At 51.7% G+C, this 15436-nt stretch overlaps 1 protein-coding gene across 5 annotated transcripts in view; it reads left to right on the top strand.

Moving 5' to 3' along the window:
* PLXNA1 (plexin A1) overlaps positions 1-15436 on the top strand; it is a 330514-nt gene that overhangs the window by 292409 nt on the left and 22669 nt on the right. For all 5 annotated transcript variants that reach the window (XM_048856007.2, XM_048856005.2, XM_048856009.2 and 2 more), the window contains exons 23-28: positions 1665-1731; positions 8892-9038; positions 10364-10523; positions 11526-11629; positions 12507-12603; positions 13301-13491. In XM_048856007.2, the coding sequence (XP_048711964.1) occupies positions 1665-1731; positions 8892-9038; positions 10364-10523; positions 11526-11629; positions 12507-12603; positions 13301-13491 (766 nt within the window). The remainder of the gene's footprint in view (positions 1-1664; positions 1732-8891; positions 9039-10363; positions 10524-11525; positions 11630-12506; positions 12604-13300; positions 13492-15436) is intronic.

Genomic DNA, 15436 nt, shown 5'->3' with positions numbered 1-15436 from the left:
AGCTGAAAAAGCATAACTAGAGAATTTCAGTGGGAACGGTCTGGGTTTTTTCTTTTTAAGGAAGTGCGAGTGGCTTTTTAAAGAAATGAATGTGTTAAACAGAACGTTGATCCTGGTGACAGCACGAGGCCTCTCACGTGCAGGGACGTACACGTTGCAAGCAGACACCATGCAAGTTTCCCCTATGCAGCCTGCCCGATTCACCTCAATCCAGATCTGCATCATTCGCTGCCGTTCCATTCCTGCCCTGCCTCCAGAGTTCGGCTGATCACCTCACCGCCAACCTGTAGCACCCTCTCTTATTCCAGACCGAGGCTTCTCACGCAGTTCTGTCTGTGCACTTCAATCCTGACCCACATCATCCCCTGCTATTCCTCTCCTGGGCCCCTTCACGCAGATCTGTTGGTCCACCTCACGCCTGACCTGCAGCCCCTACTATTCCAGTTCAGGCCCTCTGCTGTCCGGACATGACTAACTGTGCTGGAATTTTAGGTGGTTTTGTGATATTCCCAAATGTGCATAGGAAACAATTCTGCACTCCCCGTCCCTACTCTCCTACAGTGTTTTTGCGCATGATGTGATCCAAATTGGAACTGAGCTTTCCAGAAGCAAGAGGCTGCTTCCAGAGGCTGCACCCCCGAAGTTTGATAAGTATCAGTTTATCTGTCAGTCTCTGTGTTTCAGCACCTTGCGGAGCTAGCACTGACTGACAGCTCCATCAAAGTTTGCTCCAAACTCCTCCTCCATCACATTCACCTTGCTGGGAAACAGGCATGAGCCACACCAAGGATCACCAGTCAGCCCACCTCCACTCCATGGGCAAGGAACCGATCATAGGGGATAAACCCCCCTTTTCTTGGTCAAGGATCCTTGCTCAGTGCTCCAAAGGAACATGGAAGACAGCCTAAGTTTCCAGTTGGTTCATGTGTAGGGTCCATTGCTTGTGCAGAATATTGTAAAGGATGGCCTTTACTGGCTGAAATCACATCTGCTGAACCATGTGTCATAGGCCATGCATTGCTAGCAGCTTATGGTGATTCTCCTTTAGCTCAAGTGGCAGAGGCCTGAGCGTCTGGAGCAGAAAGATCAGAGTTGTACCCCAGCTGTTGCCGAAGTTCTGCATGGCCTAAGTGTACAGCATGGTGACAAATATGGTGTTCTAGGATTTGTCGTAATATTTTGATTTGTTATAATATTCATATTGGATGCCTCAAATGCCCTCCTCCCATTGAAGACATTAAGATGAACCCCAGTGGGTGAAATTTACGAGATCCACCTCAAGTTCCCCAGTTAAGGAGGAGCCGTGGCTGCTGTCTCCTCCCTACTAAGGTGATGCTGACAGGGTGTGGAGCCAGCTCTGCTTCTCCCTTTGGCTGGATTCCTGTGTCTGAGTCCTGGAGGTGAGCAGGCTCCTCTCTAATGAGCTCTCCCTGTGGCAGGCCGGGATTGACTCCCAAAGGGACCATCTTTAGTTTTTTGTCATAGCAACCCCCAGGACTCTTACTGCCGCCTCCTGCCCCTTTGTTCTGAGTTTTCTGCCTTCCAGGATGACCTGTAAAGCAGATGAGAAATGGGTAAAAGGTCCGAGACTGAGGAGACTACAGGAAAAATCGGAGACCTCCACTTCTCTGTTGTGACGTTCTTATTCTCTGCCTTCCCTACAGGACGGAGTCTGTGGCTGAGAAGATGCTGACGAATTGGTTCACGTTCCTCCTGTACAAGTTTTTAAAGGTGAGTGTGGAAGAGACCACTAGCCCCAGGGGCCAGGGCCTGGCCTCTTCCCTGTGGGAACCACCTCTGTGCTGGGATGGGATGGTGTGTGGATGGGGAGCCAGGAGATCTGGGTTCCCAGGTCTGCCACTGACTTGCTGTGTGACCGTGGGCACATCACTTCCCCACTTAGTGCCTCAGTTTCTCCCTCTTTCTGTAAAATGGAGCTAGTGATTCTGACTTACCTCCCCACAGGGCAGGGTCATGAGGCTAAACCCAATTCTGTCTAGCCTAACACAAAGGGCTGGTCTACACTGGGAACTTACATCTCTCAGAGGTGTGGAAAACCCACCCCCATGAGAGACGCAGCTATGCCAACCTTATCCCCAGTGTAGACAGTGCTAGGTCTCTGGAAGAATTCTTCCGTCAACCTAGCTAGTATCTCTCGGGCGGGTGGATTAGGAGAACTCCTGTTGGCATCGATGGTGTCTGCACTGGAGCGGCGCAGCTGTAGTGGTTTAAGTGTAGACATACCCACAGTGTTTTGAGCTCCCTGCATGGAAGGTGCTAGAGCAAGGCCCGGTGCTGGTGTCATCTGAATCCTGAGGGCCGTACTCAGCCCAACCCCCACTTACGGGAATGGGAGTTTGCCAGAGTAATGCAGGAGCCAGGGCCCCAGGATTGGCCCCTCCCTGTTCAAGCTCTAGCTGTGAATGCTCTGTAGCCCATTCGACGCAGAGCCTGTTCTGCTGCCCTGCCCTGTCTAGTCAGCTGCTTTGCTTTTCTCTGTATCTTTTATAGCTAAGGCTGTTCAGCAGGGAAATGGCACCTTGCGGAGTCCCTCGGCTCCAGCCATTCACCCCCCCCACTCCACAAAACTGCCATCGTGCTGACTGATGTGTTGGCAGTGTGGGGCGGGGACGCCGAGTGGGGGCATGAATAGCAGGAGGCAGGTAGACTCTGAGCAGCAAAGGTGCTGGTCTCACGCCCACATCCTGTAGGCCCAGCATGGCAGATCAGCAACACGGGAGCCGAATGGCATCTCAGTAGGCTGTTATTCCGAGCTGTTCAGGAGGTGTCAGTGCCTTTAGAAGGAGCCCCCTTCTTTCAGCCAGGCTCACTGCATCTCCATACCCAGTTGGCACACAGCCTCTGCGTTTCCTGCCCTGCACTTGCAAACCTGGTGGCCATAATTCACCTGGGCGCAGCTCCACCCACAGTAGCGAGGGAGGAAGCTGAGGTGTAAATGGAGTGGGAGTATTTTTACCGCTGGCTCATCTAATATTATTCAGTGGAGATAAAGCCACCCGAGTGCTGTCTACACAACCATCCCCACCGTTAGGGCTGCAGCGGTGGGAAAGTGCAGCGGCAGAGTTCGCTGGCAGAGTGGTAGGACCGGCGGTCCGCTGCGTGCTCCAGAAGGAAGCAAGCTGGGTTAAATGTGCTGCCTGTTTGTCAGTCAGCAGAGCCGCTTCCCCAGGATCTCGCCTGGCGTTTACTCAGCGAGTCCTGGTGGCACGGAGCCGATTTTGTGCGATTTCATCCCTCATTAAGATAAAGAAGGTTTGAACCATTTCCAGGAGAGGAGTGTGGGTGAGCAGGGCCTGCGCAGACCTGAGTGATCGCCAGGGAGAGGTGATTTATAATATCACTTAAATGCACTTCGCGTCGTGCCTCTGTCTAGGGATGGCCCCTATCTATAAACATATATCTGTACAGTGTCTGTCGTTTTCCCACGGCAGGAGAGGAGTGAGGTTTTGCCTTTAAAAACCCGCCGTGTCCTCCTCACTCCGTGGGTTTGCATTTGCGCATCACGCTTTGCGTCACACGGGGTTTCAAAGGGCATTATAAATGCAGGCAGCAAATGATCCCATGCCTAGCACCCTTCACCACAGCATATGGGGAGGGAAATATTCAGGTCAGTGGGACAGAATCCCACTTTGCGGAAAGTGGCAGGTGATCTCCTGAGGGCCAGACCTTTGGAAAAGATTTGCTATTGTAAAATACAATTGAGTGCATTTGTGCACCTGATTTGCTCGTGTAATTGTGACTGCATGCAGTTGCAGTGCTTGGACATGCTAATGCCCCGCGATGCATCTAGCTGGCTCTTCGCTCCTGAAAACAGTGCCAGTGTGTGAGCGAAGGGGGTTGCAAAGGCCCTCACGTTTCTGTGCGTGTGTCTGTGCGTATTCTAACAACGGGTTTCTGGCTGCGTGTGCGGGGCATACGGGAGCTGGTCTCGTTCAGATGAAACCCACGGAGTGAGCTACTGAGGTAGGCAAATTGTGTTCCGTGAAGGGTGAAGGGCTCAACTAATGCTGCTGGGAGTTGAACATGCAGTTCAGGGTCTGGCTGTTTCAGCCTCAATGCTGAGCCGATGTCTTCTGTGTGCTTTGCCCTCCTTGCTGACACCTCGATACATTGTTGTCTGATTTGAAAGCTCCTCTGAATCAATTCACTCGCTGCTGTCTGTCCTGGGGCATGACTCCCGCTAAGAAGTTAAGAGGAAAAGAGAGACATGGGGAGGGGCCAGGAACATCTCCTCTGTATGGAGATGTTTGGCTAACTGGCAGTGGGAGCGGATAGTCTCCCGGGTCTAAAGAGCAGTGAAGAGAAGGATTATTTAGGGCGGAACCGAGGGGCATAATTAAAGGAAAATGTATGCAGATTACCAGGACAAACTTGCTGGCAGTGAGATCTGTTAGGCTGTGAGATAGTCACCCAGGAGAAGTGGTGGAAGCCTCATTGCTTGCTTGGAACACCTAAAATTAGCCTGGACCAGACCCTAGAAGATGTGTCTGATAGGGACTGCTCCTTGGTCTCAGGGAGATGGAACGGGTGGGACCTGCTAGAGCCATGTAATTTCTGTGATTCTGTGAGGTGAGGGTTGCAAGTGGCAGGGAGAGGAAACCCTGGAGCTGGATGGAACAGGTATTGCAGCAGACAGTTTGCCAGCAGGGAAACATATGTCTTGCACCAAGTAGTGGTAATTGTGCATGTAAATTAGGCATGCGGACGTGCTAGCCTTTTTGTGTGCACAGCTGCTAGGACACTTCTCAGAAACAACTGCCCTTGAAGGGCCCTGATGCACTTTTTGTTTGATTAGCGGTTGACCTGGTGTCTTCGTCTGATGTGAGCTGCTGCTGCTGATCTGGTGCAAAGCCATAGAAGGCAGGGCCTCTTGTCTCCGGCTTTCCCCCAAGAAGAATTTCCAGGAGCACGTATGGCCAATGACAGCAGGAGTGCAGTGAGCAGGGTGCAATTTTTACACTCGCAGACCCATTTGCCCCCCATGCCTGCGTGCATTGTGACCACGGTCTAGCAGGGTGGATGCACCCCCTGGTGCCCCCATGGTAGCTAGCACCTGGAGATGCGGCTGCACAGAGGGATCTGGCAGCATGTGACTCAGAGGAGCAAAGCAAGCCGGCCAGTCGTCATACACAACTGGGACATTGCGTATTGTTTCTCACAGTGCAGTGCCGGTGTCTAGCCACCCAGTGTAAGAATGAAACCGGTCCTTGGATAGGATCCCAGAGCTCTTCTCTCTTCCTGCCTAGGTGTCTCCTGGCCCTACCTCTTGAGGAGGAAATGGGGACAGGCAGCAGCAGTGGAATCACTAAGGCCTGGTGCTTTCATAGGGCCCTGCAGCAACATTCATCAGACTCTTAATGAGACACTCCAGGGGAAGGCAGAAGGGAAAAAAATAGAGACGAGCATTGAAAAATGCACGGTATTAGGTGCCTGATGAGCTAAATCTTATCAGTAAGACACTGTGAGCATTTGCTGGCTTGGCTCAGACTGTCTAGGGCCTATCCTCTCCCCCCCCCCCCCCCCCATGCAAATGTATGCGCCACACAAACATTCCCTTACACGCCTCCTTCCAGCAGCTTGTCTTGCGTGTGCGCGGGAACTTCTGCAGGAGCATTTTCCTTTGTAACCTTTTCACAGACACACTAAGTGCTGGCAATGGTGCAGCCTGAAGCTTGGGCAGAATTGCGTTCTAGAGCCAGGCTGCCCTGTGTGCCGTCGGGGCGGTACATCATTGGGTACGTTTCAGAGAGGGGATCCCACACTGGGGTGTCCCTGGGCCCCTCTTATATTTTGCTTTCTGTAACAACCTGGAATTGTAGGGAGCTTCTAAGGGAACCATCTGGTCAAAGTCAAAGAAACCCCACTAGTTTTCAGGTAACATCCCTCTCTCCGACCTGGTTGGGAGGAGGTGAAAAGTGGTGGCGATGCTTTCCTTCATTCAGGGGAGTGTGACCATATAGGGCTAAGATGGCCTGTCCCAGGACTGTCCAACGGGATGCTTTGCAGGGTTCCACTGACATTGAGAATGGGATTTGCTGCAAACAGCTGATTGCTGGCTCTCTTGGACACTGGCTCCAGATCACCAGTCACTATCTCACAGCAGTGGGAGTGCATTGTGGTTTCGTTTTAGATCACCCGGGGGTCATGCACTCCAGCTCCACAGTGAGATGGCAACCAGTCCGGGCTCTGTCTGTCATCTTTGCTTCTGCTTGGAATGGACCAGAGAGTTAGTCAGAAAGAGTTTGGGGAAGGGGAGAACTGTCCAGCACAGGGCCATTGATAATGGGCCACAGAGCCTTTCACCTCTTATATTTGATTGTGGCAGGGAGTGACCAAAAATCATTCCCATCTAATGGTGACCTGTGTGAAATGATTGGGTGGGGTCAGTCCAGCTGCAAGAGAACAGGGGTCTGCAGCGTGGAAAAACCACCCTGATTTGCACTAATTGCTCCCTCTTGCTGGAGATCTCGGCAGAGACGCCAAGGATTGAATGGACTATAGGGACATACCTGTCATCCTTGGAGGGGGTCTCCGCAGTGCTGGGTGGAGGAAGCTCGCACTGCAGGTGCCTGGGCTGTCCTGCTTCCTCTAGGCTGACAACCTGTCACCGTTCCAGAATGCAAAACTCGCTTTAAAGGATCAAATTGGTTAATTAATGTCTCTCCAGCCCTTTGCATACAGAGAGCCCCGTATTCCACATTCATTTTCTTTCCAAAAGGGGGATCTGCAGAGCCTCACTGGGCTGGAAAATGAAATGGGTCAGTGCTCAGGGGTGACATTTTTAAAAAGCAATCTGCTACGGCAGCGGGTTCCTGTAGAGAGTGGGGCCGGACTGCCGGCAAGAGGGAGAAAACTGCGTACTGAGAATGGAGCAGATAAACGAGATGTGACCAGGAAGGCTGCTCCAATTTATTCTTCATCTGTGTCACTTTCCCCCGGCTGGGAGTTTTACAGGAGCTTTTATAAGCAATCAAAGGAAGTGACTCCCTTTCTTTACTCTCATGAAAGCAGGCAAAGAAAGCAAACTAGAAAAGCAGGCGTTTCTCCGCCGGCTGGAATGGAATTGCTGAGCGGGCTTGTTGGTTTACGGTCATTATTTTGCTTTTGCATTACGAGGAAGCTATTAATAAACAGCATGGCACCCACACTGGGGCTCTTTCTCCCTCTCTCTCTCTTTTCCAAGCTGACTTAATGAAGCCAAGTTTGCAAATGAAACATAATTTCAAAGACAGGCGTGTTGTCGGAAGGTCTGGGGATGATGTATGCCTGTTCCTGCTCGTTAGCAGCTGTCTCTTTAATTACCGCAGATGCTAACGAGATGCTAACAGCATATGGTGACAGGGAGAGCAGCCGCACTTTGCACCAAAGTACAATTTATTTGTAAGGCGGACGGGTTGGGGGGGCAGTGCTGGTTGGGTGGAAGCTGCTGGATTTTTTTCTAGCCCCCGGCCCGCCCCTCTTCCTGTCCCTGTTTGGTCAGGGGTAAAGCCTGCTTCTTGGAGGCAGTTCAGAGGGAAGGTTCAAGTTGTGGGGCACTATGTTAGCAGTGTCATCGCTGTGGGACTTGGCTCTCCCCATTCTCACATCCCTGCTCTCCCAGGCCCCCTTCCATCTCCTCACCCCTTCCATTTGCCTTGACCCCGGTACGTTTCCATCCCATCCCTCCTCACACTTCCACCCCTCCCCTAGAGCCCCTGGCGCATGATGGTACCGTACCTACACCCTTGGCCTGGCCTTGTCTTTTTCAAGAATGTTGCAGTTTAATACATTTTCCATTGTGGCCCCTTTTCATGCATCACTATCCTGTAGTAATGCTCATTTCCATTTGTCTCCCCTTCCCCTCTTTACGGGGCCGTGAATGCTGGGGCAGTGGTGGCTGAAGGGTTGCAGAGGAGTTGGTTAGCACGTTGTTTCACAGTGAGGACATGTCCTGCTTCCTAAGCACGCAATGTGGGTGGCTACATGACTGGGTGAATTGAAGGAAACCCTATCACTCGGCCCAAGCCTCCACTGAGAAGCCGGTGAATGAGGTTGTTGGTAGTTAGTTGGCCTCTTAATCCTTCTGCCTCTTGAATCTGGCAGTGGTCCCCATCGCCGTAATATCAGCGTTTTCTACTTATCCTTCTGGCTCTTAAAGGAAGCTAAGGGTGTAATCCTGGGTCCTCCCGCTTTGTAATCCTTGGATAGGGTCCATGATGATACCTCTCCCCACCCCCTTTGGCAGGGTGTCCCGTTCATGGGTGGTTTCCCTTGGCCAGTTCAGGCCATCAATTATACTCCACAAGCTCAGAAAACCCAAGATGGCTGACAGAGCTTGCCCAGATCAGATGTAGAGGGGTGCTCTGAGCACAGACTAGCTCTGCTGCTGACTCACTCTCTGATCTGGAGCTTAACCTCTCTGCCTGCGTCTCCCCCACGTGAGCAGGGTTCGTCAGAGAATGGCTGGAAAGCATTGTGGGAATGGGCTAGGGGTTATGATTCTAATTTAAAAATAGCAATGAAACAAACAGCAGCTGGTTCTGAGGGCGATAAAAAAGGTAAATTGCCTCCATTTGCCCCAGCTGTTGAGATCACAGCATGGGTCATTTTTGTGCACACCTAAGGCAATGTTTTATAGCTGATGCTCCCCAAAGCATTTTGCAACATAACACGTTTTGCTATTGGTAACAGAGCTGCAGAAAGGTGGCCTGGGACTATCTTGGCAAGTGCTGGGGACAGTATTTAGAAGGCCACACACTGGTGATTGATCCTGAGAGGACATGGCAGACTCCTTCATTCTGCTTCTCCTTGCAGTAGCTGAGGGCTTCCTTGAAGGGTTAGGGTTGGTGTCTGATGCCCTCTCGCTCTTCCCCCCTCCCTTTACCCCACAGGAGTGTGCTGGAGAGCCTCTCTTTATGCTGTACTGTGCCATCAAACAGCAGATGGAGAAGGGACCGATTGACGCCATCACCGGAGAGGCCCGCTACTCGCTGAGCGAAGACAAGCTGATCCGGCAGCAGATTGACTACAAAATGCTGGTTAGTGCAGGCGGGAGCCTCGCCCAGGACTGGTTCTTGCCAGGACCCCTAGGTTCAGCTATTTAACGAGGTCTTTAAGGCGCCCAAGGTACTTTGCAGAGAGCAGTTTATGTTTCATTTTTCTCTCTCTAGCATCCCTGGTCATGCTTCTTACCCTGACCGTGTTGTTCCTCGCGTGTCCTGGGGAGGGTGGGTGTGGCATGACAAGGCTCGCCATCACAGCAGACCTGGGAGAGCTTAAAACACGTCAGTCCCCCTCTTGGAGGGATGTATACAGTGCACCGACACACCCTGGGGCTCTGACAGAGATGGAGGGGGAAGGAGATGCTACTGAGCGTAGCCCGTTGTGGGCAGGAGCTTGGACCAATCAGCCGATGGGTTTTCTGGGGTAGGGTGATGGTGTCTGTGCAAAGGGCAGAGATAGCTGCGGGTATTATATATCTTCTTCCTACTTTCCAGAGCCTGGAATTAGGTACTAGTTCTCACCTTCTCCCACCCCACCCACCTTGATTGCCTTGTCTGTCCAACCCCCTCTGGGTGATTCAATAAAACCCTTCCCATGACTAAACCCAGTGCTGACTCCTCCTTGCTTATCTTCACTTGGATTGCTTTGGAAGCATGGGGGCGGGGGGGTTGGTTACCCTTCTATTGCCTATTATCCACAGAACATGAATTGAGCTTTTACCTTTCAGAGCTAAGGGCCTGTCTACATTTAAAACGCTATAGTGGCACACCTGGGCCACTGTAGCGCTTCAGTGTAGACAGGAGGGGTTCTCCCATTGGCATAGGAAATCCATCTCCCCACTCAGGAGCTTGGATTTTTCACACCCTTGCCCGATTTAGTTAATCCAACCTAATTTTTCAATGTATGCCAGGCCTAAGATTATGTAGGAATAGTCTCCCTGAAGCACCATCTATTGCTTTGTCCCAACAAGACATCTGTGAAGTTGGCACTGCTGATTGTCCCATGTTATGCTCTCCAGAAGGTGGGGATAGGGACTTCTCCTACTCCACGTTCTCTGGAATATGTCCAGGCATGGGTGTGGCTCGGGATTGCATAGTTTTACGGGTTTGTTCTAGTTTACTGGCTGCTGGGATCCCCTTATTGATATCTCTCTGCCTTCCTGGAGTGAGGGGGTTAATTATATTCAGTTTGGGGGTCAGGGGAATGCTTCAGAGCTGCCACTCCTCAAAACTAAATGCCCCTGGATGTGGAGGCACAGCCAGTAGACAGCTGTGACACCTGTGTCCCTGGCTACATGTTCCTGGCCGAAGGTGAGATGCGTCCCATCACACAAGTCTCTCTGCTTCTCTGTGTTGTACAGACACTGAACTGCGTGAACCCTGAGAATGAGAATGCCCCCGAGATTCCTGTCAAGGTTCTGAATTGCGACACCATCACACAGGTGAAGGAGAAGCTGCTAGATGCCGTCTACAAGGGCGTTCCCTACTCCCAGAGACCCAAGGCAGGAGACATGGACCTGGGTGAGATTAAGAGTCAGAGGCATTTGCCATATGGCTAGGACAGATGGAGAATCAATGTTGACTAGAAGAGCCTAATGTGAGGGGCTTCAAGCTAGTCTGTTTCCAGAGAAGGTGGAGGCAGAGCACCCAATGTAGGTGTCCTGTAGAACACGTGACCCAGAGGGGCCATTGCATCTGATCCTGTCTTAATCCACTGCTGCATACCATAGAGAATGTATCCAGTAGCTACGGGCTAGCTGTTCAGTATGCAGAGTACACACAGCAGTGTGTATGATGGGAACAGCTTGGTGTTAAATGCTCCACACTGACTGCAATTCCCAGGCCTGGACTCCTACCCTCCGGGCTGCCCAGGACAGGCAGTGTAGAGATTATGGTTTTGGCTCTCTGAGAGGACGGGAGAGCCACACATCTCCCAACAGCGACACTGGGGAATGTTTTGAAAGGAGCATTGACTGAAGCTTCAAAGCAGGGGAGGAACCATTCAGTCCACCTTGGCTGGGGTTCTGGTGCTAGTGGCTTTGACCTCAAAGCAACAGCTGCAAACTACGGAGGAATCCTCACGGTGACAACAAAGATGGGAGGAACCTGGGGAATAAAACTGTGCATTGTAAGAACTGGAGGACAGTGGGTTGGAGACATCTCTGGGTTGGTTTGTGATGAGCATTCCTGGCAGTGGGTTGAGACTAGAGCAGAGGAGACCAGAAATGATGACCCATCCCATTCCCAGCGAGGGGCAGGAGGATGGAGAACAGAGGAGTAAAGTTAGCTCAGTGATGCCAGGCCCAAACTGATGCCCGGTCTCTTCACTTGGGTGCTTAGAAATGGCTTTTACCCCACGTCATGCCCAGTGCATTAGATACTCTGTAGAGGGAGCAGCTTCCTACCTGTTTGTGCCAGGGCTCAGCAGGCCTTGCTCCTTCTCTCTCCCTCTTCCTCTCCCATTCGTTTTGTGTCCCATCTAGAGTGCCACTAACTCTCTGCCTTTCTCTTTCATCGGTGCAGAGTGGCGGCAGGGCAGGATGGCCCGAATCATTCTGCAGGATGAAGACGTGACCACAAAGATAGACAATGACTGGAAAAGGCTCAACACCCTTGCCCACTACCAGGTCAGGTCGCCCACGGGGGTAAACCACTGGGGTAGGGCAGTGGGCAGTTGCCAGCTGTCAAGGAACTTGGCCTAGCCTGGGTACCTGGAGGTTTAATTTTCTTCCCTAGCATGTTGTGGGAACTGGGTTTGGCTGCCAGTCCATGTCCCTCACTTCTAGTGCTGCAGGGAGACCAGGCCAGGGAGCCTAATGGCCACTGCTGTGGGCTGGGCATCTGGAGACTTAGGTTCACTGCCCAGTGTTTCGATGTCTGGGGATGGCGGGCAACACCTGTGAGCCTCACAGAGTGGAGATGAAGCTGCTCATCTCCCTGCCCAGCAAACCCACCGGCGAGTGAAGGAACAGCATCCATTGGTTCTGATGAGCATCCCGTTTAGTGTTTCCCAGATGGAGGGATGAGACTGCAACTGGAGGCCTTCAGTGTGTGTGTGTAGGCCTTCTGTGTGTGTGTGTGTGTGTGTAGGCCTTCACTGTGTGTGGGTGTGTGTAACAGGATAGGAGATTGTTTCAGGGCTGCATCACGGCGTTGGGGAACCCTTTCCTTTCCCAAGGGTCAGTGAAGGGCCAGATCAGGGACCCCTATTATCTAATCTGAATTTCAAGGCAGCTGTTGGGATTCCCATTGGTTCAAGATCTTGCTACCTCCAGAGGCTCTGTTGTATGGAGTCGGGGGAGAACGGTGGTTCTGATTTGCATTAGCTGGTGATTGGTGCTCTAGAGGTGCAGTGCAGGGGGAAGGGGCGCAGAGTTTCCTGTGTCATTAGTGGACCCCAAAAGCTACTGGTTTCTCACTGCTGCAGTGGCATTCCCCTTGCTGTGCAGAACCTCTCTGTGCATCTCCGTGAGTCACATTCTGGTCACTCTGCTCTGCCTTTAGGTGACTGATGGCTCCTCTGTGGCACTGGTGCCCAAGCAGAACTCGGCGTACAACATCTCTAACTCTTCCACCTTCACCAAGTCACTCAGCAGATACGGTGAGTGTGGGGGAAATCCCACAGGCTGCTCTCTGGAGCCAACGGGAACAGCCCTTCTGGACGGGCCAGGGACAAGGGTGTGTACACAAAGCACAGAACAGAAAAGGAGGCAGACTACAGAATGCATGATGTATTGAAACAAGCATCACCAAACCTCCCAGCTCTCTTGTGCCCTCTCCTTCGCTCTGGGCTCCATCCAGACTGTGAACACAGCTTCCGGTAACCACATGCCCATCTCCTTTATTGGTGCAACGTGGTACACAGGGGAAATGTACATCCAGGGCAAACAGGGAGAGCTGCTAAGGGATCTCCCTTCCTAGACAGCAAAAACACAGGTTGCAAACTCAAATAGGCACAGGGATGTCCGAGCCAAGGAAGTTTTGTGTACGTGAATTTCGGGTGCACAAGAGGTGCTGCATTGGGAGCTTGTAGCCTGAAGTCCTTTGTGCACCCCAGAACAGGTACAGTACAAGGAGCCACAGAGCAACTTTGCTTGCACTGTCCTGCCAGTGTGCCTCCGCCATGGCTGGAAGGGACCTTTTAGTCTGCTCAGACTAAAGCAAGAGGCCAGAGTGTGGGTGTGGTTGTGCTGTAGACACCTGTCTGCAGGCGAAGGGAAGGGAGGTAGAGGGGAAGCGGACAAGGATTAGGGTTTCAGTCAGGAGGGAAGTTCCCATTGCGTTTGATTTTCCCATAGAGAGCATGCTCCGGACAGCCAGCAGCCCCGACAGTCTACGTTCACGGACCCCCATGATCACACCGGACCTGGAGAGTGGCACCAAACTTTGGCACCTAGTGAAGAATCATGACCACATGGACCAGCGGGAGGGAGACCGGGGCAGCAAGATGGTGTCTGAGATCTATCTGACCCGTCTGTTGGCCACCAAGGTACAGCACTGGGAAGCAAGGCTGCCTGGTTGCATTCAAAGGGGGAGGGGAGGTGGGAGATGAGGGTGCTGACTGGGAACCATTCCTGGGATCCCCTTGATTGTGCCAGCCAGCCAGCTTCCTTGCCTGGTTACAGTACAGGTCAAATATAGATAATTCTGGCTAGATGCCTTTAATGTCTCCTATGGGCAAGGAGCAGTCTGGAATTAGGTTCATGCAGCTACTGTGACCCTCCCCCCGGATCTCCCAGCAGCTTGGCCCCAGAGGTTTGTACCTCCCACTGTTACGGCTGCGTCCAGCAGGGTTCAAAATGTGCCCCATCTGTCCTGTTGCCTTTGAGTTCCACCAGGTGGCTCTGCCCCTTCCCTGTTGTCTCCATAGTCCACCGGATAACCCTGCCCTGCTATCTCCAGACTCAGCCCCCACCAGTGCCAAGCTCCACAGTGGGGCTCAACCCTCATTCCTGCTGTCTCCTCACCGAACCAAGCACTTGCAGTACCCATTACATCTGGCTAAGAAAATAGTTGCAAAGCCCAGTTTTGCAGCAAGGCTATTGAAGAAGCAAAGCTTCCGCCCATCCACTGGTTGCTGCAAACACTGATTTCCCCAGTGCTCGTTGTTCAGGTGGTGAGAGATGTTATCATTTTACCAGTGCTTTGCATTTGCAAAAGAGGGGCTGGGATAGCTTAGGACACAAATGCCCTAAATTCTGCCGTTGCCACGTGTACGGTCAATAGGAGAGGCAGACAAAACCCTACTGCTGTGCTTTGAGGGGAGGGACCCCTGTTAATTGCAGGAGCTGAGATACACATGCTATAAGGTATTCCTTTTCCTCCAAACCAACTGTAGCAATCTGCTGTGGACTTTAACTCCTTCACTGCTGGTGACCTGCACTGCTGTTATATTTCCAGCTCTGGTGGAGATCAGTGGCATGGTAGAACAAACCTGGAATATTCAGAAGCAAATCGAATATGTTCTGCCCTCGCAGAGATAATGTAGTCAATAACACAGCCGGTGCATTCTATCTGGGATGGACCTGGTGCTTTTGGCAGCAAATCAGAGACATTAGACTGTAATGTCTCAGGGGCAGGGACCATGTCTTGTTTCTTTGTATAGTGCCTAGCACACTTTTGAGGTGCTTAGTGAAGAAATAATGATGATGTACTTCATACATTTGGCATCAGGGCAAGTTCCTCTTACTTGGGCATGATCCAAACCTTCTGTAGCACAGCAGCTGCTGTTTGTCTGAGACTGACCTAGAGAGGAAGGGTGGGCTCGTGGCTACGGCACTGAATCAGGACTCAGGAGATCCAGGTTCACTTAGCACTTATGTGTCTGTGTTCCCCATCTGTATAGTGGGGATAATACTTCCCCAGCTCGTACGGGAGCTCAGGGTAGATTCATTAATGTTGGTGAAGGACTCAGATACCATAATGGGAGTCACTTGGTCTATATGGTATTTTTCATTTGATTAGTTAATTCCAAGTAGTTCCTTTCAGTTGGGTTTCCAAGTTGAGTTCCGCTCACCAGGGGTTAAAAGCCACAACCACATCTATCTTTGGAATCCACTAACCAAACAATACAGCGCCATAGAAAAATGAATAATGCGAATGGGTTTCCCTCATTATTCAGACAGGGCAGTGACCATGAAGGAGGGACTATGCCATGTTGTAAAGCAGCACAATATATTTATCTTTTGGGGTGGACATGTAGTGGCTTGAGTTATGATGCCAGACAACACCCCAGAATTTCTGACGCAGGCTTGTGAGATCTTCTTGTCACCACAGTGTATTCTCCCCATTAAGGACCAGTGTGGTTCCACTGATTTCCTTGGTACCTCCTTTGGCTTCGGCCCTCCTCCCCCCAGCCCCATCTCAGATGATGGCCCATTACTGTTGGTAGCAGTCAGGTTAAGATCTGAAATTGATCGTTAGCCCCATTGCTT

Source organism: Caretta caretta, chromosome 7 (assembly GCF_965140235.1).
Source record: "Caretta caretta isolate rCarCar2 chromosome 7, rCarCar1.hap1, whole genome shotgun sequence".
Taxonomy (NCBI): Eukaryota; Metazoa; Chordata; order Testudines; family Cheloniidae; genus Caretta; species Caretta caretta.
Note: the sequence above shows the minus strand (reverse complement) of the source record. Positions and strands in the feature narration are given on the sequence as shown.